General features: G+C 44.4%; 4 protein-coding genes across 15 annotated transcripts in view; 3 read left to right on the plus strand and 1 right to left on the minus strand.

The window, feature by feature from the left end:
* Window positions 1-2,303: 2,303 nt before the first annotated feature.
* Window positions 2,304-6,384, plus strand: LOC131131376 (galactosylgalactosylxylosylprotein 3-beta-glucuronosyltransferase 1-like). The gene is made up of 4 exons (XM_058076046.1): window positions 2,304-2,518; window positions 2,793-3,181; window positions 3,432-3,719; window positions 5,705-6,384. The coding sequence occupies exons 1-4, from the start codon at window positions 2,332-2,334 to the stop codon at window positions 5,786-5,788; spliced, it is 948 nt and encodes a 315-aa protein (XP_057932029.1). The 5' UTR covers window positions 2,304-2,331; the 3' UTR covers window positions 5,789-6,384.
* A 2,311-nt stretch (window positions 6,385-8,695) lies between these two features.
* On the plus strand, window positions 8,696-13,584 carry LOC131131104 (galactosylgalactosylxylosylprotein 3-beta-glucuronosyltransferase 1-like). Its single transcript, XM_058075480.1, has 4 exons — window positions 8,696-8,913; window positions 9,023-9,411; window positions 12,027-12,314; window positions 13,067-13,584. The coding sequence occupies exons 1-4, from the start codon at window positions 8,829-8,831 to the stop codon at window positions 13,148-13,150; spliced, it is 846 nt and encodes a 281-aa protein (XP_057931463.1). The 5' UTR covers window positions 8,696-8,828; the 3' UTR covers window positions 13,151-13,584.
* Window positions 13,585-14,230: 646 nt separating this feature from the next.
* afg3l1 (AFG3-like AAA ATPase 1) lies at window positions 14,231-22,882 on the plus strand. Of its 2 annotated transcripts, none has more exons than XM_058074583.1 (16): window positions 14,231-14,504; window positions 15,706-15,790; window positions 18,365-18,459; window positions 18,533-18,682; window positions 18,753-18,824; window positions 18,926-19,050; window positions 19,129-19,399; window positions 19,470-19,607; window positions 19,672-19,825; window positions 19,896-20,003; window positions 21,039-21,164; window positions 21,335-21,445; window positions 21,536-21,651; window positions 21,717-21,917; window positions 21,993-22,187; window positions 22,277-22,882. In XM_058074583.1, the coding sequence occupies exons 1-16, from the start codon at window positions 14,373-14,375 to the stop codon at window positions 22,526-22,528; spliced, it is 2,331 nt and encodes a 776-aa protein (XP_057930566.1). In that variant the 5' UTR covers window positions 14,231-14,372; the 3' UTR covers window positions 22,529-22,882. The 2 variants fall into 2 exon arrangements, with proteins under 2 accessions (XP_057930566.1, XP_057930567.1); XM_058074584.1 differs by having other exon boundaries at window positions 18,371-18,459.
* The window catches only part of LOC131130718 (voltage-dependent calcium channel subunit alpha-2/delta-4-like), an 80,584-nt gene continuing 79,590 nt past the window's right edge, over window positions 22,226-23,219 (minus strand). For 8 of the 11 annotated variants that reach the window (XM_058074573.1, XM_058074572.1, XM_058074570.1 and 5 more), the window contains one exon: window positions 22,226-23,150. In XM_058074573.1, coding sequence (XP_057930556.1) covers window positions 23,049-23,150 — 102 coding nt within the window. In that variant the 3' untranslated portion in view covers window positions 22,226-23,048. The remainder of the gene's footprint in view (window positions 23,151-23,219) is intronic. The other 3 variants (XM_058074580.1, XM_058074579.1, XM_058074578.1) reach the window with 2 other exon arrangements.

Genomic DNA, 23,219 nt, shown 5'->3' on the forward strand with positions numbered 1-23,219 from the left:
GGAAACACAATCGGTGCTGCGTCTTACATCCGGTATGCCCATTTGGCACGTGCAACCCAAAATTTCAGTGTTTATTGTGCAATGACAATAAAGTAAGTCTAAGTCTGTAAAGTTTGATATGATTTTAACTGTGTGGGTGAAACATTATTATATTTATATAATTCATTATTCAAAATATCATTTTTTTGCTGTTTTAAATACATTTCGGACATCAAGGTAAACAGCCTCCACCACGCTCCATTTGTTCTCCAGTAATAAATAATTAGTGGAAGGATTTTTTAACCCTTAGATGCATAAGTGGGTCAAAAATGACCTGGTCAGGTTGTTTTCTTGAAATATCTTAGTAATGAATTTTTTTTGTAATTTCATATTCCAGGTATTCCTCAAAAAACATGTTTTTTTTATATCATGCCATTCATATTTTTAACTTACCTTTTATACATTTTAAGACATTTTTGGTTTTGTGTTACTACCCCAACCTTCCATAAGTGGGTCAAAAATGACCCGGTCAGGTTGTTTTCTTGAAATATCTTCTTAATGAAAATTTTTTTATCATATCATATTCCAGGTAGATAGACGCCAGCACCCCCCGCGACCCTTGTGAGGAAAAAAGCGGCAGAAAATGAATGAATATTCCAGGTATTCCTCAAAAAACATGTTTTTGATATCATTAAGATTTTTTTGTTTTAGTCTTACTACCCCAACCTTCCATAAGTGGGTCAAAAATGACCCGGTCAGGTTGTTTTTTTGAAATATCTTCATAATGAAAATTTTTCATCATTTCATATTCCAGGTATTCCTCAAAAAACACATTTTTGATATCATGCCATTCACATTTTTAACTTCCCTTTATGTAACACACAATGGATCCTCCCATTTTCTATTGTTGTACGGGGTCATTTTCTTTTTCAAAGATGTAAAAAAAAGTGAAAAATGAAGATGTTTCTAACATGAAATCATTCTTCTGTGGTCCTAAATATAATACTAAATATCATACAAGTGATTATTCCTAACCAAAATGGCAAAATTGGCATAAAAAGGCATTGATTCTAGTATGGGTGATTTTTGACCCACTTATGGAAGAGTGGAGGGTCCAGTCACTCGTGCATCGAAGGGTTAAGTGCATAGGAGTTGTTTTTGGGGGCAGACTATATATTTTACACGTAACAGTCCACCTGGTATTATTGTATCTGTAAAATTGTCATGCAATCTGCTATTATTATTTATTATTTTATATTTAAATATTAAAAAAATAATAAAATATTATAACAATTAAAATAATAATTATTATATTATTATTATGTCAAATATGCAAATATAACAATATTATTATATATAATTAATATAATAATTAGCATTAATATAATAAATATAATAATCATAATAGTTATAATAATAATATAATAATTATTATTTTAATTTTTATTATTATTATGCGCTTGTGTCTCTTTTTTTCAGGAGCACTTTGTAAACAACAGACCATGTCAAACAACCAAATTGATACAACCATCAAAAGGTTGGCTCAGGCCATGATGCCAGGTTGTATGTTGAGTTTAAATTAAATACTTTTGAAAGATTGGGCGGGCCGTACTCAAACACTTGGCGGGCCGGATGTGGCCCCCGGGCCGTAGTTTGCCCACCCTTGCTCTAACTCAAAAAGAGTGTATAATAAGTATGGCTAAATGACTAAAATTTCTAACCAGATTAATTAATCATGTTTAATCACTAGCAAAGTCTAAGATTTGCATTTGGTCTGTTTTTAGGTTGAATTCCCATGTTTGGAGAGTAATTTCTGGGATTTTACTTCCAGTAAATGCTGATAAGAATATTCACTTCTTTGATGATGATTATGGCTTAATTCCGGGAAAAAATGAAACATTATTAATGGAATTAATTAGTTACCTCAGTTAACTCATTATTGACAATTCTAATTTATTATTTACATTTTATTATATACATTTTTTTCCACATCATACAATTTCTCATAAATTCTCGTCCATTGAGTCTTCAACGTTCACCTTTGCCTGCATCCCAGGTGGGGGGGGATGAGGACATGGAGTCTGAATATGATGTATAAATAAATCAATACATGTACGTGTTCCTGCTCAAAACTGACATTAATCATAGACGTAGCACCGATAGTGTGTCTTTAAATAATAAGACATAAAGATACCAGACGTGCTTCGGCATTTCCACATGTACATGAACTATCCACCATCAACTGGTTGGGCTGGTTAGGCAATTAGCACACTCTTTCCCAAAGACATCGTGTCAAATGATTCAAAGCCTCAGAATGGGGAAGCAGTCCGCGCCGTTTATCGTTCATTTCATATGACTTTGCTTTCTTTAGTTCTGAGTTCGTATGCGTTATTTCTTACTCCGCCGGTCATCACCGAAGTCTGCATGAAGATGCTGCGGAGGGGATACGTTGCCGTCGTTTTGGTCATCCCGTTGGGGTGGATTTTTGTCCACCAGGTTTGGCCCAGCAGCCACGTCTGGGTGCCAGCATTGATTCGGGGTAAGAAAGTGCGGCTGAGAATGACTTTGTTTACTTTTGTGTACATGTAATTTGAGTGTAATCTAGCAAAATATTTGTACTTAATCCATTGAAAATTGAAAAACAAATAAATACATATCCACGTCAAAGTGGAGCTGACACACCTGACTGGTGATGCAGCATTCTTAGTCCTTTATAGAACAATTCTTCATCTGTGGAGCGAACACACCTTGTCAACTGTAACGTTTCCATGACAGTTTGGATCAGGACTGTACCATGTGTGCCAATCTCATAGGAAACCAGACCAGAGACCACGGCCATTCTGCCAGCCTGCCCCCCATCTATGTCATCACGCCGACCTACCAGCGTCCAATGCAGAAAGCCGAACTGACTCGTCTCACCAACACTTTTCTCCACGTGGCTAACCTTCACTGGATCGTGGTGGAGGACTCGCAAACAAAGACGTCCCTGGTCAGTCGTCTCCTCCAGGAAAGTGGACTCAACCACACTCACCTCAACGTGATGTCGCCTCGAAACATCGACCGTCGATCCATCAGGGGGCTATCACAAAGAAACCTGGGCTTGCAGTGGCTAAGGAGTACCTTCAATGTGAGGAACCCAAATCCTGGTGTTGTGTACTTTGCCGATGACGACAACACTTACAGTCTGGAACTGTTTGATGAGGTGAGGATTATTGTTCTTTAATAAGACATTTAATACAGTGGAACCCGATTAGGTTTGTACCAACCCGTTTATGTGGACCGTCCAGTCCCGGCACACTAAAACCCACTTGGCTCACATCACACTTGGCTTCAAACGAGAACACGTTGGAGCAGGTCTTGATGACTTGGGTGCCGACATAAACCGGTTCCACTGTACTAATCAGTACCAATGTCAAGTCAGTGAGTGACTACACGTTGTCTCCAACTACCAGATGCGATGGACCCGAAAGGTCTCAGTGTGGCCCGTCGCATTTGCGGGGAGTCTTCGGTACGAGTCCATCAAAGTCAACGCCAAGGGAAAGGTGTACGGCTGGGAGGTTGCGTACGCCCCAGAGCGAGCCTTTGGCATCGACATGGCTGGCTTTGCGGTCAACCTGCAACTCCTCCTGTCCAAACCAAAGGCTGATTTCAAGCTGCAACCGGGACTCCAGGAGGGCAGCCTACTCCTGGATCTGGTTACCCTCGACGACCTGGAGCCCAAAGCAGATAACTGCACCAAGGTAATGCACGGATGTTGATATAATACTAAATACCTGGCAGCATCCTTCTACCAATATATTCACTATCTCACCTCTGGACATGTCCCAACCATCTTCAAGGACTCTAACATGATGTACTTAGTCATGATCCTATCCATCCTGGTCACTCCCAATGAGAACCTCAGCATCCTCATCTCTGCTACTTCCAGTTCTGCTTCCTGTCTTTTCCTCAGCGGGACTGTGTCTAGACCGGATCTACAAAGACACAATGCAGGTCCCTCCTGACTTTGTCTGTACTTCTCTATTAACATTCTTAAAGGAAATACTGCATCTGTACTACTCTGATCTCATTAGCTTTATACCTCTGTAGTTGCCACAGCTCTGCACATCACCCTTGTTCTTAAAAATGGCCGCCAACATACGTACTTCTCCTCCATTCCTGAGGCATCTTCTCACCAACTAAGATCCTATCGAACAAGCCGGTCTACTGCTACCAATCCTAGATACTTCCATACCTCCACTGGTATACCATCAGGACCAAGTACCTTCCCATTCCCATGTTCTTCTCACTTCATCTTGACCAATCTTTGGTACTTCCTGGTCCACAGCAGACACATCTTCTACTCTTTGTTCTCTCTCGTTTTCCTCATTTATTGACCTCTTAATGTACTCTTTGCATCTTCCCAGCATCTGTCAGTACATTTCCATTTCCACTTCCATGTTATAGATATGGTACAGTATATAATACAGTAAACCTCGGATATATCGGACTCGGATATATCGGAAATTCGCTCACAACGGACAGATAAAAAAGAACCGGTTTTTCTGTAATGCATTTCCAATAAAAATTCATTGCATATATCGGATTTTTTATAACGGATTTCGCCTATTTCGGACAAAATCTCCAGTCCCGTTCCAATGCATTTCCATGAAATTTCCCTCGCATATATCGGATGGCCGCATCGTGGCGCTCCGATTCGCCGAATCGTGACAGGCCACTATAGTACGACGTCATTTGCAGCGTTTGCAGCGTTGCCTGCGCGTCCAGGTACATTGGAAACATAGTCAAGGAAGTGCCTTTTTATAACGGATAAAATCCCATTTACGCATATACCGGATATAAATCCCATATATGCGTAAAACGGACATTTTCCGGTATACGCATATAACGGATTTCGCTTGTATCGGACAAAACCAGTGGGAACAATTGAATCCGATATATCCGAGGTTTACTGTACTTCCATACCTCCACTGGTATACCATCAGGACCAAGTACCTTCCCATTCTTCATTCTTTTCAATGTTCTTCTCACTTCATCTTGACCAATCTTTGGTACTTCCTGGTCCACAGCAGACACATCTTCTACTCTTTGTTCTCTCTCGTTTTCCTCATTCATCGGCCTCTTAAAGTACTCTTTGCATCTTCCCAGCATCTGTCAGTACACGTCCATTTATATGGACACTTCCATGTTATATATATGGTACAGTATATAACATATACTTTTTATATATTTTTAATACTGAATTAAAATTTTATATTGTTTTATATATTCATATCGTGATACAGGGCGGCACGGCGGTCTAGTGGTTAGCGCGCAGACCTCACAGCTAGGAGACCAGGGTTCAATTCCACCCTCGGCCATCTCTGTGTGGAGTTTGCATGTTCTCCCCGTGCATGCGTGGGTTTTCTCCGGGTACTCCGGTTTCCTCCCACATTCCGAAAAAACATGCTAGGTTAATTAGCCACTCCAAATTGTCCATAGGTATGAATGTGAGTGTGAATGGTTGTTTGCCTATATGTGCCCTGTGATTGGCTGGCGACCAGTCCCGCCCGAAGACAGCTGGGATAGGCTCCAGCACCCCCTGCGACCCTCGTGAGGAAAAAGCGGTAGAAAATGAATGAATGAATGAATATCGTGATACATTGTGATATATTTTAAGGTCCAAATCGCCCAACCCTAGTCTGACCCTTTTTCCTGGTTTTCTACGTTGTCTTCTCACGTGCAGGTCTTGGTGTGGCACACCCGCTCAAAAGCGCCCGACTTGTCCGGTGAGGCTAGTTTCAAACACTCTGCCAATATGGAGACGTGACATCCATGATGCGGAAGGACGGTGAATAACGTGGATAACTGCAGCGGAACCCGTTACAGCCGAAGGAAAACGTTCATGTTTAGGAATTTTTTTTCCGGCATCCACAATCCTTATGTGAGACATGAACGCACATCCTTCTCTTTGCTGTTATGAAGATATAAAAACAGATGAAAAGAGGCGGCTAAGAATGGGACGCACTGGGAAAAAAAAAACGCCAAATTGTACCAACAAGACGCTATTTCCGTAACGTGACCTGCATATCGACCAAGCTACGGAGATACGAGGAGAGTGGGCATCCTTCCTGGAGATGAACGACTCTCCGGAAATCTCTCCATCTCTTCTATGGAAAACTGCTAACGCTATCCTACTCATCACACAAGGACAAGGAAACAAACGGAACTGGAAAAACTCCAACATCCAACATTCCAATCATGAATACAGGAAGTGAACAAATGTAACAGTTAGTGATTGTAAAAGTACCAGATGGAGGGGTAGGATTTAATAAGCTTTGCTTCTTCCTACTCCTTTTGGACATGTGGAACTGGGAACTGATTATGGGATGCACTCAATTGGAATCTGATGCATGTTCAAATGAAATAAAACCATTACCATTACCATTACCATTACCATTACCATTACCATTACCATTACCATTACCATTACCATTACCATTACCATTACCATTACCAATACAGTGCTAGTGGGAGGAAACCGGAGTACAAACTCAATTTACTTGGGGGCCACTGGAGCTAGGGTCTGGGCGAGGCTGGGCCGCATCAGGTTTTCCCCCCCCAAAAAAACGCATTTATTAAAAACTGAAAATTGAAAAAAAATTAAAAAATTAAAAAAAAAAAAATAAATAAAAACAGAAAATTGAATAAACTTCGCTTTGGTTCCAATTTTCTACAATAAAAGCTCTGATAAAACATTCCACTGTTCTCAAATATCTTACTTTTTATTTTTCTACACAAAATAAGATGAAAAATAAATAAACAAATCAAGAATAAAGAAAATCAATCAATCAGTAATAAATAAATATAATAATAATAATAATAAAACGACAAATAATAAAAAGTTAAGAAAGCACATATAGTTGGTGGGTAGACAAATGATTTTTTTCATATTAAAATGAACAAAGCATTATTAGAGCCCTGTAGACATGACAAAACACGACTATAGTCACATTTATACTCTTTTTATTTACAACATATTGCGCAACTGCAGGGTCTTGAGACACATGCTAACTCGCAAACTAGAGAGCTAGCGACCTAAACGGTAGCCTTCGAGTTATTTCCTTTAAACTTAAATAGCCAAAAACTTACCACTTCCACACGGATAGGGAGGATAACTATTAACAGTTATTTAACCTTTAACATGAACATGAATCAAACGTAATAATTTTTTCTGGGTACATGATACCATACAGCATCCATATCAAACTTGCGCGGGGCCGCACTAACATTAAACTTTCATATCAAGGCGGGGGCCTCAAACTAGTGTCCTGCGGGCCACATTTGGCCCGCGGGCCGCGTGTTTGAGACCAAAGCGCTTGTGCTCCTGTCGCCAGAGAGGACATGTACGCCCTCTGCCGGGAGCGCTGGAACACCCATCTGGAATGTTCCTGTGTGGACCTGCTGCTCTCCAGACTGGGAGATGTGCCAAGTGAAGGGGAAGATCAGGAAGTTGTGCGACACGAGCACCTGCACAACAGGTAACACATTGATTGTGTAAGTGTGACACATGTTGTCAACCACATTTAAAGCAACACACGAGTACCAGTCTTAATTATGTCTTATTTTCTTTTACTAAGTCACCTATGTTGGGTCATAAGAGTGTCAAGGTGACTATAGGGGTGTTATTTCATGTCTAGAGGGCTCTTATCATGTTAACAAGTGTATTTAGAAAGTGGTAAACAGTTTTTTTAATGTCTTATTTTTCTATTTATTTATATTATATATTATATTTTCTATATATTATATATTATATATTATATATTATATATTATATATTATATATTATATATTATATATTATATATTATATATTATATATTATATATTATATATTATATATTATATATTATATATTATATATTATATATTATATATTATATATTATATATTATATATTATTTCTTATTTTCTATTTTCTATATATTATATATTATATTTTATTTCTTATTTTCTATTTATTATATATTTATATTATATATTATATATTATATATTATATATTATATATTATATATTATATATTTATATTTATATTTATATTTATATTTATATTTATATTTATATTTATATTTATATTTATATTTATATTTATATTTATATTTATATTTATATTTATATTTTTTCTCCTCATTTTCTTGTGCGGGCTGCACGGCGGTCTAGTGGTTAGCCTCACAGCTAGGAGACCCGAGTTCAATCCCACCCTCGGCCATCTCTGTGTGGAGTTTGCATGTTCTCCCCGTGCATGCGGGGGTTTTCTCCGGGTACTCCGGTTTCCTCCCACATTCCAAAAACATGCTAGGTTAATTAGCCACTCCAAATTGTCCATAGGTATGAATGTGAGTGTGAATGGTTGTTTGTCTATATGTGCCCTGTGATTGGCTGGCCACCAGTCCAGGGTGTACCACTCCTCTCACCCAAAGAAGACAGCTGGGATAGGTTCCAGCACCCCCTGCGACCCTCGTGAGGATAAGCGGTATAAAATGAATAAATGGTTCTATTTGCCATTGTCTCAATGTGTATGGATAAGTTCCATACGTAAATACGTTACTGTTTTGGAGATAGGAATGATGATATCAAATGCGCTTCAGCATTTCTACACGTACTCATACTCGGAAACATCAACTGGTTAATCCGGTTAAACCATGGAGTTTGATTTTTCGCTCGCCCTCAGTGAGATTCTAGCAAACGATTTAACACCTCGCAAAAGGGGAAGCGGTGGGCAGTCAAAAACCGTTGATAGCGTCGTTGGCATCGCTTGGCTTCGTGGTTCTGTCGTCGTATTTTGGTCTTCGCTGAGGTCTGCATAGAGATGCTGCAGAAGGGACGGATTGCTGTCATTCTGGTCATCCCATTGATGTGGATATTTGTCACTTTTTGGCCATCGTCAACACCGGGTAAGAAATTCAGTTAGTTACTGCTGCGTACATGTCGGAGTGTGACCTGAATGTCGTAGTAGAAAACAAATATTTGATCAGGACTGTACCGTGTGTGCCAATCTCATAGGAGACCAGACCAGAGACCACGGCCATTCTGCCAGCCTGCCCCCCATCTATGTCATCACGCCGACCTACCAGCGTCCAATGCAGAAAGCCGAACTGACTCGTCTCACCAACACTTTTCTCCACGTGGCTAACCTTCACTGGATCGTGGTGGAGGACTCGCAAACAAAGACGCCGCTGGTCAGTCGTCTCCTCCAGGAAAGTGGACTCAACCACACTCACCTCAACGTGATGTCGCGTCGAGATGTCAATCGTCAATCCATCAGGGGGATATCACAAAGAAACCTGGGCTTGCAGTGGCTAAGGAGTACCTTCAATGTGAGGAAACCAAATCCTGGTGTTGTGTACTTTGCAGATGACGACAACACTTACAGTCTGGAACTGTTTGATGAGGTGAGGATTATTGTTCTTTAATAAGACATTTAATACAGTGGAACCCGATTAGGTTTGTACTAGGGATCCACCGATATGGTTTTTTTGGGGGCCGATGCTGATACCGATTTTTTTCCATCACCCTTAGCCGATGGCCGATTTCGCTTGGGCCGATACTGCTTTTGCTCCCTCAATTTACATGAAAAAATGACCATGGTAACAAATATTCCAGGTCTCATGTTTAAACAAATATTTATTGAAATGTAAACACTGAACACAGTAGGATTCAGCTTTCTTAAAAACACATTTAAACGCCATTATCAATTTTAAAAGGAATAAATATTTAACCATGTGCAAAACATTTCTGTCGTAGTTTAAGTTTTATCTAGCATTGATGTGATGACTGCTCCCCTGTGTGTGTGTGTATGTGTGCGTGCTCGGAGAGAGCGCACACACATAACATGACACGCATTTAAAGTTGGCTATTAGCAAAAATGGCTATTCCTCCTGTATGCACACTCTATAATGCTACATAGACACGCATTTTTGATCCACGACTTATACCGAATAAACACAGATAGGACACTGATAAACTGTTAGTTACTGCCTGCCCTTCATCCATCCATCCACCCATCCACCCATCCATCCATCCATCCATCCACCCATCCATCCACCCATCCATCCACCCATCCATCCATCCATCCATCCATCCATCCACCAACCACCATCCATCCATCCACCAACCACCATCCATCCACCCATCCATCCATCCATCCATCCATCCATGCACCCATCCATCCATCCATCCATGCACCCACCCATCCATCCACCCATCCATCCATCCATCCATCCATCCATCCATCCATCCATCCATCCATCCATGCACCCATCCATCCATCCATCCATCCATCCATCCACCATCCATCCATCCACCAACCACCATCCATCCACCCATCCATCCACCCATCCATCCATCCATCCATGCACCCATCCATCCATCCATCCATCCATCCATCCATCCATCCATCCATGCACCCATCCATGCACCCATCCATCCATCCATCCATCCATCCATCCATCCATCCATCCATCCATCCATCCATGCACCCATCCATCCATCCATCCATCCACCAACCACCATCCATCCATCCACCAACCACCATCCATCCACCCATCCATCCATCCATGCACCCATCCATCCATCCATCCATCCACCAACCACCAACCACCATCCATCCACCATCCATCCACCCAACCATCCCAATCCATGCATTCATCCACCGAACCATCCCTCCATGTACCCATCCCTCCGCCCCTCCATCCACCCATCCATCATCCATCTTCACTCAACTTGTACATTGAAAAAGAGGTAAATACACTAAACCTCGGCTATATCGGACTCGGATATATCGGAAATTCGCTCACAACGGACAGATAAAAAAGAACCGATTTTTCTGTGATGCATTTCCAATAAAAATTCATTGCATATATCGGATTTTTTAGAACGGATTTCGCCTATTTCGGACAAAATCTCCAGTCCCGTTCCAATGCATTTCCATGAAATTTCCCTGGCATATATCGGATGGCCGCATCGTTATGCTAATCTTGTTGATGTCACTGGCTATTGTCTTTCTCCTGGCTCCAGATTTAGGACAAATATAAAAGTGAGTGACGTCAATAATACTAGCACAGCAGTGAATGAGATCTTAACCTCACTATCGGAAATAACGTAGGCCTGACGGGCGTAACAGGGCCTAGCTTAATTAACAATTTGTTATGCTCAGAGTCCAATAAAGTTCAATTCTCATTACCTTACGTCTCTTTTCATTGCCCAGTCCAGGTACATTGGAAACATAGTCAAGGAAGTGCCTTTTTAGAACGGATACAATCCGATTTACGCATATACCGGATATAAATCCGATATATGCGTAAAACGGACATTTTCCGGTATACGCATATAACGGATTTCGCTTATATCGGACAAAACCAGTGGGAACAATTGAATCCGATATATCCGAGGTTTACTGTATGTAAAAAATCCTTTCCAACAGCACAGGATTAATTTGACCCATTTGACATGTCTGCAGGGCGGCACGGCGGTCTGGTGGTTAGTGCGCAGACCTCACAGCTAGGAGGACCAGGGTTCGATTCCACCCTCGGCCATCTCTGTGTGGAGTTAGCATGTTCTCCCCGTGCATGCGTGGGTTTTCTCCGGGTACTCCGGTTTCCTCCCACATTCCAAAAACATGCTAGGTTAATTAGCCACTCCAAATTGTCCATAGGTATGAATGTGAGTGTGAATGGTTGTTTGTCTATATGTGCCCTGTGATTGGCTGGCGACCAGTCCAGGGTGTACCCCGCCTTACGCCCGAAGACAGCTGGGATAGGCTCCAGCACCCCCCGCGACCCTCGTGAGGAAAAGCGGTAGAAAATGAATGAATGTTACTTTCCCCCTCTGCGGTGCCCCCATGTGGTTCATAGGTAGGACCGCCACTGATTAGAATTACTCTTATTAATAAAAAGAACACGTTGGAGCAGGACTTGATGACTTGGGTGCCGACATAAACCGGTTCCACTGTACTAATCAGTACCAATGTCAAGTCAGTGAGTGACTACACGTCGTCTCCAACTACCAGATGCGATGGACCCAAAAGGTCTCAGTGTGGCCCGTCGCATTTGCGGGGAGTCTTCGGTACGAGTCCATCAAAGTCAACGCCAAGGGAAAGGTGTACGGCTGGGAGGTTGCGTACGCCCCAGAGCGAGCCTTTGGCATCGACATGGCTGGCTTTGCGGTCAACCTGCAACTCCTCCTGTCCAAACCAAAGGCTGATTTCAAGCTGCAACCGGGACTCCAGGAGGGCAGCCTACTCCTGGATCTGGTTACCCTCGACGACCTGGAGCCCAAAGCAGATAACTGCACCAAGGTAATGCACGGATGTTGAAGCACCCTCAAAATATTCTACAATGTAATTCACAGCAAATAAAGCAAAAAAAAAGCACATTTCAGGGTGGCCATTTATTGTGTACAGTCTAAGGTACACATGCACTGAAAAAAATGATTTTTTGGCCCTGTAATTATTACCTCAAATATTCATTTAAATTTTACAAGGATTTATTATTTAACTTCTTTTACTCTAAAATCTCACTCTTTATTTAATGCCTTACTTGATGATTGTGTGTAACTTTGTATCCTCACATTTATATGTAAATTTAATCACTGACACCAAGTAATATTTACATAACTAATATATTGATTTTACGACTTTCTTTAAATTTACTAGCAAAGAGAGTAACTTTTGTGTCTGTGACAGTAAATCTCAAGTAATGTTAGAGTATTTTTAATTAAAAAAAATAATCCTTGCTGAGAAGTAAATTTTACTTGAATATTTCCCAAGTAAAATTTACTTGGGAATTGTACGTGCAAATTGTTACCTAGCTTTTCTCAAGTAAATGGCACTCCAAATTTTTTTCAGTGTGGTGTCTGATGAGTATCTTGATCTCGGCAAAGCAGAAGTACTATCACACACAGATTTGTGAACAATATTTGAGAGAAATGATAATGTGTATCTGGAATGAATTTCAGACTTTAAGTCAATCTCGTGAAAAATGGGAGCAAAAACAAAAAGGTTGCATTGATATTTTTGTTGCTGAGTATATATTTTCTTCTTACCTGCAGGTCTTGGTGTGGCACACCCGCTCACAAGCGCCTGACTTGTCTGGTGAGACTAGATTTAAACACTCTGCCAATATGGAGACGTGACATCCACGAGGTGAAAGAGTGGTGAATAAAGTGGATAACTGCAGTGGAACCTGTTACAGTTAAAGTTAAAATGTTCATTGTTCAGGAATAAACATAATGTTATAGATTATGTATAACTTACAAGTACACACCATTAAAATGTGTCAGTCACACCCCGTGTGACTTGTGGGACCTGTTCTGTGGTTTTTCCTTTTATTTCCTGTGCTAGGCTCTTATTTTGTATCTTGTTTCCAGTTTTGCACCATCTTTACATTCTTTGTGTACCTGCTAGTTCAGCTGGTATATACCAGAATGTGGTACGTTCTGCTCGTCAAGGCGATGGAGGCCAAGTGCACACATCAGACGTGATTCTGCGTGAACTGAGAGCCAGCAGGTTTTCACATTTGATTCTAGACCCGCTCCCAGTACCTCACTTCACCCATCCATGACCTTGACCCCTATGGGGGAATATTACCACTGTTATATATTATTATATACAACATAACATTTCGTCTCTCTCCTGTAAAATTTTCATTGAAAAAACTAAATAACGCTGCTTTTATAATGTCAGTTTTGTTTGTTCGCCTTCACTTTAGTTATGTTACAACTCTCTTACTGACTGTCGCGATTGAAGGCTAACGTCATTCTGACATGACGTGAATGTAAACATGAGACCACGTGACACAACCAGGAAGTCTGACGAAGGTAAGACTTTCTGAATTCAATAGGCTTGTACGCGGGTGGAGAAGGAGCCTCCCAAAGTTTGGTCTTCCTCCACCGGGTAGGCTCCAATTCTAGTAGGATGCAGACCCGGGATTCAGACTCAGCCTCAGTTTGTTTTGAAACATTGGAGGCGGGCGGTTCTTCGTCTCCACCAATCAGACAATGAAGTCTCTTCTTGCCTTTGTGGCGCCTGATTTTTAACGAAACTATGGTGATGTCGAAAATATTCACTAATGCCTGTGAAAACGATAATGTGTCTATTAATCTAACTATTGTTCAAATATGAGTCATTAAAGTGTTTTGAACTCAGCACACGAGTCTCTTGTTTCTCCATTTATCGTCAGGCATTGAAAAAGGCAGCCTCTTTAGGTCTTTACATCATCTTCTCGTGACATTTCGTGTCGTTCCTTGCTTCAATAACACTGCAGTCATGGAGTTAAAGATAGCCGAAGTGGCTGTATTAACTTAAGATAAATCATTCTTGTTCTCCTGAGTGGTTGGACGGGCATTACTGGAGAGAATGTGGCAGGTCTTTAGGCTTCTGTCGGCGGTCAGTCGGCCATTCTGCCGGGCTGCATTTGTCACGACGCGACTTTACACTGTAGCGGCAGAACGAGGCTCCATTGGCGGATACAGAGGCGTTGCTATCTCGGTAATTCACTTTTACTTGTTTATGTATGTCACCTGTATTAACTATTAACTATTAACAAAGAGTAGATTTCGGCAAATTGTTGTCATGTTGCATTTGAGAATAAACACGAATCCAGCTGACAAACGAACAAAACTCCATGGCGAAACTCACACTTTTTAGCCTGAATGACCTCACTGGGAAATGCTACTAATGCTACTAAGTTTTGAAGATAGAAAGGTACTTCCGTAAGATAATATGTCGTATTCGGCATATATAAAGAAGCGTTGTGATTATTCTTGCCTATGCTGCGTTAATTGTACAAAATAGTTGGTAAACACAAATCAGGTAGCACGATGCTAACGCAAAGGAAACCGCTGACGTAACAAGCAATTCATCGTAACGGTGACTCGGCAATACTGTAATGGTAATGGTAATGGTAATGGTAATGGTTTTATTTCATTTGAACATGCATCAGATTACAATTGAGTGCATCCCATAATCAGTTCCGAGTTCCACATGTCCAAGAGGAGTAGGAAGAAGCAAAGCTTATTAAATCCTACCCCTCCATCTGGTACTTTTACAATCACTAACTGTTACATTTGTTCACTTCCTGCTTTCATAATACATTTTTTTTGTTTTTTTTTTAAAATAATGTACCTTGTACCTTGTAATGTCATTATGTATGTTGTTAAATGTCGTCTTCACACTGGCACACTGTAATCATCTTTATTAAGACACCATACTGTTTCATAAAGATTGGATATGGACAGTCAATACAAAGTAAAAATGTTAATAAATAGAAAAATCAGCAGTAATTTTTACAAGAGTAGAGTCAAAATATTGAGAGAAAAAATGTTAGGAGAATAAAGGAGAATAAGAAGAAAGAAAATACACAATAAAAAAGTTGAAATAGTTATAAAATTGCCGCAGAAATAATTTGTATTCTTACCAAAAATGTTTTTTACAAGAATGGCAATAAAATAAAATATTCTGGGAATAAAGTGACGTTATTTGCATTAGGAATTAATAATTATTTAATCTTGAGAGGATCGAAATAGTTATAAAATTGCCGCAGAAATAATTTGTATTCTTACCAAAAATGTTTTTTACAAGAATGGCAATAAAATAAAATATTCTGGGAATAAAGTGACGTTATTTCCATTAGGAATTAATAATAATTTTATCTCGAGAGGTTCTGACGTTGCTTTTCTTCCCTTTCCAGAGCCTCTGTCGGACTCGGGCCAACTTCCTGTCCAATCGCAGCTTTCAGACCGCTCAGCGACGTTTCTACTCCAGCGAGCCCAAAGGTGAGCACCCCCGCTGTGGGCGCCCACAACCGCATGACGCTAAATGAATACTGTGTTGCAATAGTAGCCCTGTTAGGCATTAATGGTCAAACCTGCAGTTAGCCCTGACGTGAAGACACATTTTGCTGGACGATGATCGTCCCACAAAAGCATATCATCGTCAAGGTGCCGTTGCCTCTCGTCTTTTGAGGTCAGAAGCTGTCGGTGTCGCCAAGCGTTGTAAAAGGCTGCCTTGCATGAAAGCGCTAAAAAGACGACACGGTGGAAACATTCATCCAGTCCGTGCTCTGCTAAACTAAGCTAACCCTGCTAACCCCTGGCTTCCACTCACTCGCCATAAGAGTGGACTTCCCAAGCTTTTTTTTTAATTAGCTTCATGCTACAGAAATTCTATTTTTTCCTCATACTGCTACAATGTTTTTGTAAAATGACAACATTTTTTTTCTATTGGATCCGCTGTGGCGAACTCGTAATGAGGGAAAAAGACGAAAAAACACACATTATATTTATTGCGAGTGAGGTGTTCTGGGCATGCCCAGCCGGGAAAACGCAGACCTGACACGCTGGAGGGATTATGTCTCACAGCTGGCCTGGGAACGCCTTGGTGTCCTCCCGGTGGAGCTGGAGGAGGTGGCCGGGGACCGGGAAGTCTGGGCTTCCCTACTAAGACTCCCGCCCCCGCGACCCGGACCCGGATAAGCGGAGGAAAATTGATAGATGGATATTTATTGTATTTATTTATATTTATTATACAGTAAACCTCGGATATATCGGACTCGGATATATCGGAAATTCGCTCACAACGGACAGATAAAAAAGAACCGATTTTTCTGTAATGCATTTCCAATAAAAATTCATTGCATATATCGGATTTTTTATAACGGATTTCGCCTATTTCGGACAAAATCTCCAGTCCCGTTCCAATGCATTTCCATGAAATCTCCCTGGCATATATCGGATGGCCGCATCGTGGCGCTCCGATTCGCCGAATCGTGACAGGCCGCTATACGACGTCATTTGCAGCGTTTGCAGCGTTGCCTGCGCGTCCAGGTACATTGGAAACATAGTCAAGGAAGTGCCTTTTTATAACGGATAAAATCCCATTTACGCATATACCGGATATAAATCCCATATATGCGTAAAACGGACATTTTCCGGTATACGCATATAACGGATTTCGCTTATATCGGACAAAACCAGTGGGAACAATTGAATCCGATATATCCGAGGTTTACTGTATTCTACCCGGAGAAAACCCACGCATGCACAGGGAGAACATGCAAACTCCACACAGAGATGGCCGAGGGTGGGGGAAAGACAAAATAAGAAGCCAAAAAGTTACCACTTCCACACAAAATAGGAGGAGAACTTCATTCATTCATTCATTCATTCATTTTCTACCGCTTTTTTCTCACGAGGGTCGCGGGGGTGCTGGAGCCTATCCCAGCTGTCTTCGGGCGAGAGGCGGGGTACACCCTGGACTGGTGGCCAGCCAATCCCAGGGCACATATAGACAAACAACCATTCACACTCACATTCATACCTATGGACAATTTGGAGTGGCTAATTAACCTAGCATGTTTTTGGAATGTGGGAGGAAACCGGAGTACCCGGAGAAAACCCACGCATGCACGGGGAGAACATGCAAACTCCACACAGAGATGGCTGAGGGTGGAATTGAACCCTGGTCTCCTAGCTGTGAGGTCGAACCACTCGACCGCCGTGCCGCCTGCCAAGTTACAGCATACAGTATTTATACCCCTCTAGATTGCGGTAACAGGGGCGTAAAAGTGACTATAGGGGTGTTATGCCATACCTAGAGGGCTCTAAAACACATTCATTCATTCATTTTCTTCACAGGGGTCGCTGGGTGCTGGAGCCTATCCCAGCTGTCTTTGGGCGAGAGGCGGGGTACACCCTGGACTGGTGGCCAGCCAATCACAGGGCACATATAGACAAACAACCATTCACACTCACATTCATACCTATGGACAATTTGGAGTGGCTAATTAACCTAGCATGTTTTTGGAATGTGGGAGGAAACCGGAGTACCCGGAGAAAACCCACGCATGCACGGGGAGAACATGCAAACTCCACACAGAGATGGCTGAGGGTGGGAATTGAACCCTGGTCTCCTAGCTGTGAGGTCTGCGCGCTAACCACTCGACCACTCGATTTTTATATTTTAAAAAGTTTGCTTTTTTTGTGTTAAATTCTATTTTTAGAATGTGCCGTGTGCTAATGTAAACAAACCAAAAACAGCCCCCAGGCCGCACTTTGGGCACTTCTCCATCTTAACCCGGACTCACATTGAATCTGTTGTGGCTCCGGGCCTGATCCAGTGCGGCTTGCCGCAAAACGCCACTCACACTGACTCCCGGTAGACGCAGCAGTGGGTTCCCGGGCCACAGCTTGACCAAGGAGAGTGCGCCGGCGTCTGGAAAAAACCCAAACTGACTTTCGATTGCGAGTGTGAGCCTACAACAGGGATTTCCAGCTTTGGGTTCAGTGTGAGACCGGGTTCAGGATCTGTGGATCACCAGTCAACATGGTGGTTTTTGATTGACTCCTCAGTTCCAGATGGGAAAGGAGGAGGAGGAGGAGGAGGAGGACGTGCCGGCGGCGGGAAAAGAGGCGGCGGGAAAGATTGGTGGAGTCGCATGCAGAAGGTTAGCTTCACCAAATGACCTCAAACGAGACGTGATGTTTTATATCGCTGACGTGGCGGCGTCTGGCGTGCAGGGCGACTTCCCGTGGGACGAGAAGGACTTCCGCTACGTGGCGCTGGCCGTGGCCGGCGTCTCCTCCACGATGCTCTACCTGTACTTCCGAGATGCCGGCCGAGAGATCAGCTGGAAGGACTTTGTGCACCGCTACCTGGGGCGAGGCATCGTAAGGCGCTTCGCTGTCCGTCGCCGGGCGTGGACGTTTTGTCTTTTAACTGCGGACTCTTGTGGTCCAGGTGGAACGTCTGGAGGTGGTCAACAAGCAGTACGTGCGCGTCGTCCTGGCGCCGGGTGTCGAGGCTGAAGCGGTGAGTGCAAAGCGTGCGAGGCGTTTACTACTTCCTGTTAGAGTAGGCGTGTCCAAAGCGTTATGATGATGATGATGATGATGCTGTGGGTCTGTGGGCAGAGCTACATTTGGTTTAACATCGGCAGCGTGGACACTTTTGAGAGGAACCTGGAGACGGCCCACTTGGAGCTCGGCATGGAGTCCACCCACCGCCCCGCCGTGATCTACAGCTCGGAGAGCGACGGGTCAGTGGCGCATGGCGGCGTGGGAGGCGGGACACGGGACGTATCGCCACCTCAACCCAACTTTGTGTGTGCCTGCAGCTCCTTCCTCATGAGCATGATTCCCACTCTGCTCCTCATCGGGTTCCTGCTCTTCAACTTGCGGCGTGGGCCCATGGGGGCCGGGCCGGGCGGCGGCAGGGGCGGGCCCTTCAGCATGAGCGAGTCGACGGCGAAGATGATGAAGGACAACATCGAGGTCAAGTTCAAGGACGTGGCAGGCTGCGAGGAGGCCAAACTGGAGATCCTGGAGTTTGTCAACTTCCTGAAGAACCCGCAGCAGTACCAGGACCTCGGAGCCAAGATCCCGAAGGTGGCCGAGAAGCACACGGTGAAGACGCACCTGAGGTCCATCCCGTTTCATGTCTTCATGCGTTCCCCAGGGGGCCGTGCTCTCGGGACCTCCCGGTACCGGGAAGACTCTCCTGGCTAAAGCCACAGCCGGCGAAGCCAACGTTCCCTTCATCACCGTCAACGGCTCCGAGTTCTTGGAGATGTTTGTGGGCGTCGGCCCGGCCAGGGTGAGCAGCCGAGCGTCAAAGTTCTGATGAGAGATTGGTCCTGGTCGGATCCTGTCCTCCACAGGTGAGGGACATGTTCGCCATGGCCAGGAAGAACGCGCCCTGCATTCTCTTCATCGACGAGATCGACGCCGTGGGCCGCAAGCGAGGAGGCGGGAACTTTGGCGGTCAGAGCGAGCAGGAGAACACGCTCAACCAGCTCCTGGTGGAGATGGACGGTGGGCTCCGGAAGAACTTGCTTTCTCCTCAACATTCATTTCTGATCGTTGCCGTTTTTGTGATTGGCAGGTTTCAACACGGCCACCAACGTGGTGGTACTCGCCGGAACCAACAGACCCGACATCCTGGATCCCGCCCTGATGAGACCGGGACGCTTTGACAGACAGATCTACATCGGTAAGACCGTCTCTTCCTCTGATGGCGTTATTCCATCTCTCTGACCCTCACGCTAACTTAGCCAACATGCTAACCTCTCCAAGCGTGATGGCGGTGCTAAGGAAGTGAAGCGGTGCATAGAATAGCTAGCTAGACACGATGAGCCAATCCCAGGGCACATATACAAACAACCATTCACACTCACATTCATACCTATGGACAATTTGGAGTGGCTAATTAACCTAGCATGTTTTTTTTTAATGTGGGAGGAAACCGGAGTACCCGGAGAAAACCCACGCATGCACAGGGAGAACATGCAAACTCCACACAGAGATGGCAGAGGGTGGAATTGAACCCTCGGAGAAAGCCCACGCATGCATTCTTACAAAGAACACTAAACTCATCACACACCAACTTAACACTCAAGAGGTATAATTAAACCAGCTCAACCGAATCATTCATTTATTCATTTTCTACCACTTATCCTCACCAGGAGATGCTGGAGCCTATCCCAGCTGTCTTTGGGCGAGAGGCGGGGTACACCCTGGACTGGTGGCCAGCCAATCACAGGGCACATATAGACAAACAACCATTCACACTCACATTCATACCTATGGACAATTTTAACCTAGCATGTTTTTGGAATGTGGGAGGAAACCGGAGTACCCGGAGAAAGAGATGGCCGAGGGTGGAATCGAACTCGGATCTTCAAGCTGTGAGGCCTGTGTGTTAACCACATTGAAACCAACCTCATTGAAATGTCTATTTTTCATTCATTCATTCATTTTCTACCGCTTATCCTCACGAGGGTCAAACAACCATTCACACTCACATTCATACCTATGGACAATTTGGAGTGGCTAATTAACCTAGCATGTTTTTGGAATGTGGGAGGAAACCGGAGTACCCGGAAAAAAACCCACGCATGTACGGGGAGAACATGCAAACTCGGTGGAATCGAACTCGGGTCTCCTAGCTGTGAGGCCTGCGTGCTAACCACTCTTTAGTTTAGTTGTTAAATGATATTTTTGTGTCTTTGCCCCCCCCTCCACCCAGGTCCTCCGGACATCAAAGGCCGGGCGTCCATCTTTAAAGTCCACCTGCGGCCCATCAAGCTGGACCCCGGCATAGACAAGGACACCCTGGCCAGGAAGATGGCCGCCGCCACGCCGGGATTCACGGGTGCGTAGCCAAAGTATGTCGGAAATAGAAATGATCTGTTCCGGAGTCAAACCGCGGCCGCGATGAAAGCGTCAGCGTTGCTGAGTTCGCCGGTCGGGACGAGCGTGGGAAATGCCAACTCTCGTATGTTAGCACTGTTGGATTTTAGCGCATCTTTGTGCGCTACGCAGGGGCGGACATCGCTAACGTGTGCAACGAGGCGGCGCTCATCGCCGCCCGACACCTGAACCCGCACGTCGACCACAAACACTTCGAACAGGCCATCGACCGCGTCATCGGAGGTGAGTCGCCGAGTCGCTTCTACGCGGGGGGGGGGGGGGGGGGGGTTCCTTTTGGGGGGTCGGACTGTGACGCCGGACTTCCCGCCGCAGGTCTGGAGAAGAAGACTCAGGTGCTGCAGCCCACAGAGAAGAAGACGGTGGCCTACCACGAGGCCGGCCACGCCATCGTGGGCTGGTTCTTGCAGCACGCCGACCCTCTACTCAAGGTGGGCGTCTGTTAGAACGCGTAGACAAGGTTCCGAGGTCAGGGTTCTGACCCGTGTGTGTGTAGGTGTCCATCATTCCACGGGGCAAAGGTCTGGGTTACGCCCAGTACCTCCCCAGGGAGCAGTACCTGTACAGCCGCGAGCAGCTCTTTGACAGGATGTGCATGATGCTGGGGGGCCGCGTGGCCGAGCACGTCTTCTTCGGACGCATCACCACGGGCGCTCAGGATGACCTCAAGAAGGTCACGCAGTCCGCCTACGCTCAGGTACGCGGCGTCGCCTCACAGGATTTTTTTTATTTTAAGAAAACTTTTTCAAAAAAAAAACTGTCCCGGCGGCAGGTGGTTCAGTTCGGGATGAGCGACAAGGTGGGCCAGGTGTCCTTCGACCTCCCCCGGCAGGGCGACATGGTCCTGGAGAAACCGTACAGCGAAGCCACGGCCGAGCTCATCGACGAGGAGGTCCGAGCGCTGGTGGACCGCGCCTACGAGCGCACGCTGCGGCTCATCCAGGACAAGAAAGACCTGGTGGAGCTGGTAGGTTCTAACAAACCGTGTGGGGGGCGGGGGGGGGGGCGGGCGGACGGCACGCTGACGTCTTCTAACGTGAGCTTGGGTCTACTCAGGTGGGCAAGCGTCTGCTGGAGAAGGAAGTCCTGGACAAGGCGGACATGTTGGAGCTGCTGGGGCCGCGGCCCTTTGAGGAGAAGTCCACGTATGAGGAGTTCGTGGAGGGCACGGGGAGCTTCGAGGAGGACACAAGCCTGCCTGAAGGCCTCAGAGACTGGAACCGGGAGAGGGGTGAGAAGGAGAAGGAGAAGGAGCAGGAGACGGAGAAGGACCCTGGACCCTCCCAGGACAGACAGCATGCGGTGTAGGGAACCTCCATCGAGGACCAGACAAAGACTGCAGTACCTCAGCCAGCCAGCAGGAGACCACCCAGCACAATTCTATTATCAAAATGACACTTTTTTTTTTCCTATTTATTCATTTTGAAGCTAAGTGACATCAATTGTGTCAGAGTGAGACCTCCCGTCTCAGGCCGGCCTCAACAGAAGAACACCTCTTTTTTTTTTCTTTTTTTTTTTAAATTTTGTTTTTAGTGCCTGAAATTTCAAACAAGGCAACCTGCTGCTCTGAGGTCAACGTGAACAAACTTGACGTAAAAAAAAAAACATCATCAAAGTTCTTGTGTTGGAATTTCAGAATAAAAGTCCAGCAAAACATTTTAATTGTTGTAGTTATCATAGTTATTATAACGTATGTACAGCCATTTACATTCCCGTCCACTAGAGGGCGTCTTGACTACAGTAACCACACAAGCTGGTCTGAGGTCAGCTCGTTGTTCAGTTTGTGGGAAGACATCTCTCAATTTTAACTCCTGATTGGTTGTCGTGGTTACGTCAGAAGGAGGAGCGGCACAGAGACCAGCAGAGAAGCGGAGAAAAGGGTGATTGACGGGGAAATGGCGGCGGCGCCACCGCAGTCCTTGGCGTTTTCCTGTTAAACGAAACAAAAAAAAAGTTAAAAAAAAATGTAAGTTGATGTTGAAGTTATCCGCCGCCTTAA

This window comes from Doryrhamphus excisus, chromosome 6 (genome assembly GCF_030265055.1).
Source record: "Doryrhamphus excisus isolate RoL2022-K1 chromosome 6, RoL_Dexc_1.0, whole genome shotgun sequence".
Classification (NCBI taxonomy): Eukaryota; Metazoa; Chordata; class Actinopteri; order Syngnathiformes; family Syngnathidae; genus Doryrhamphus; species Doryrhamphus excisus.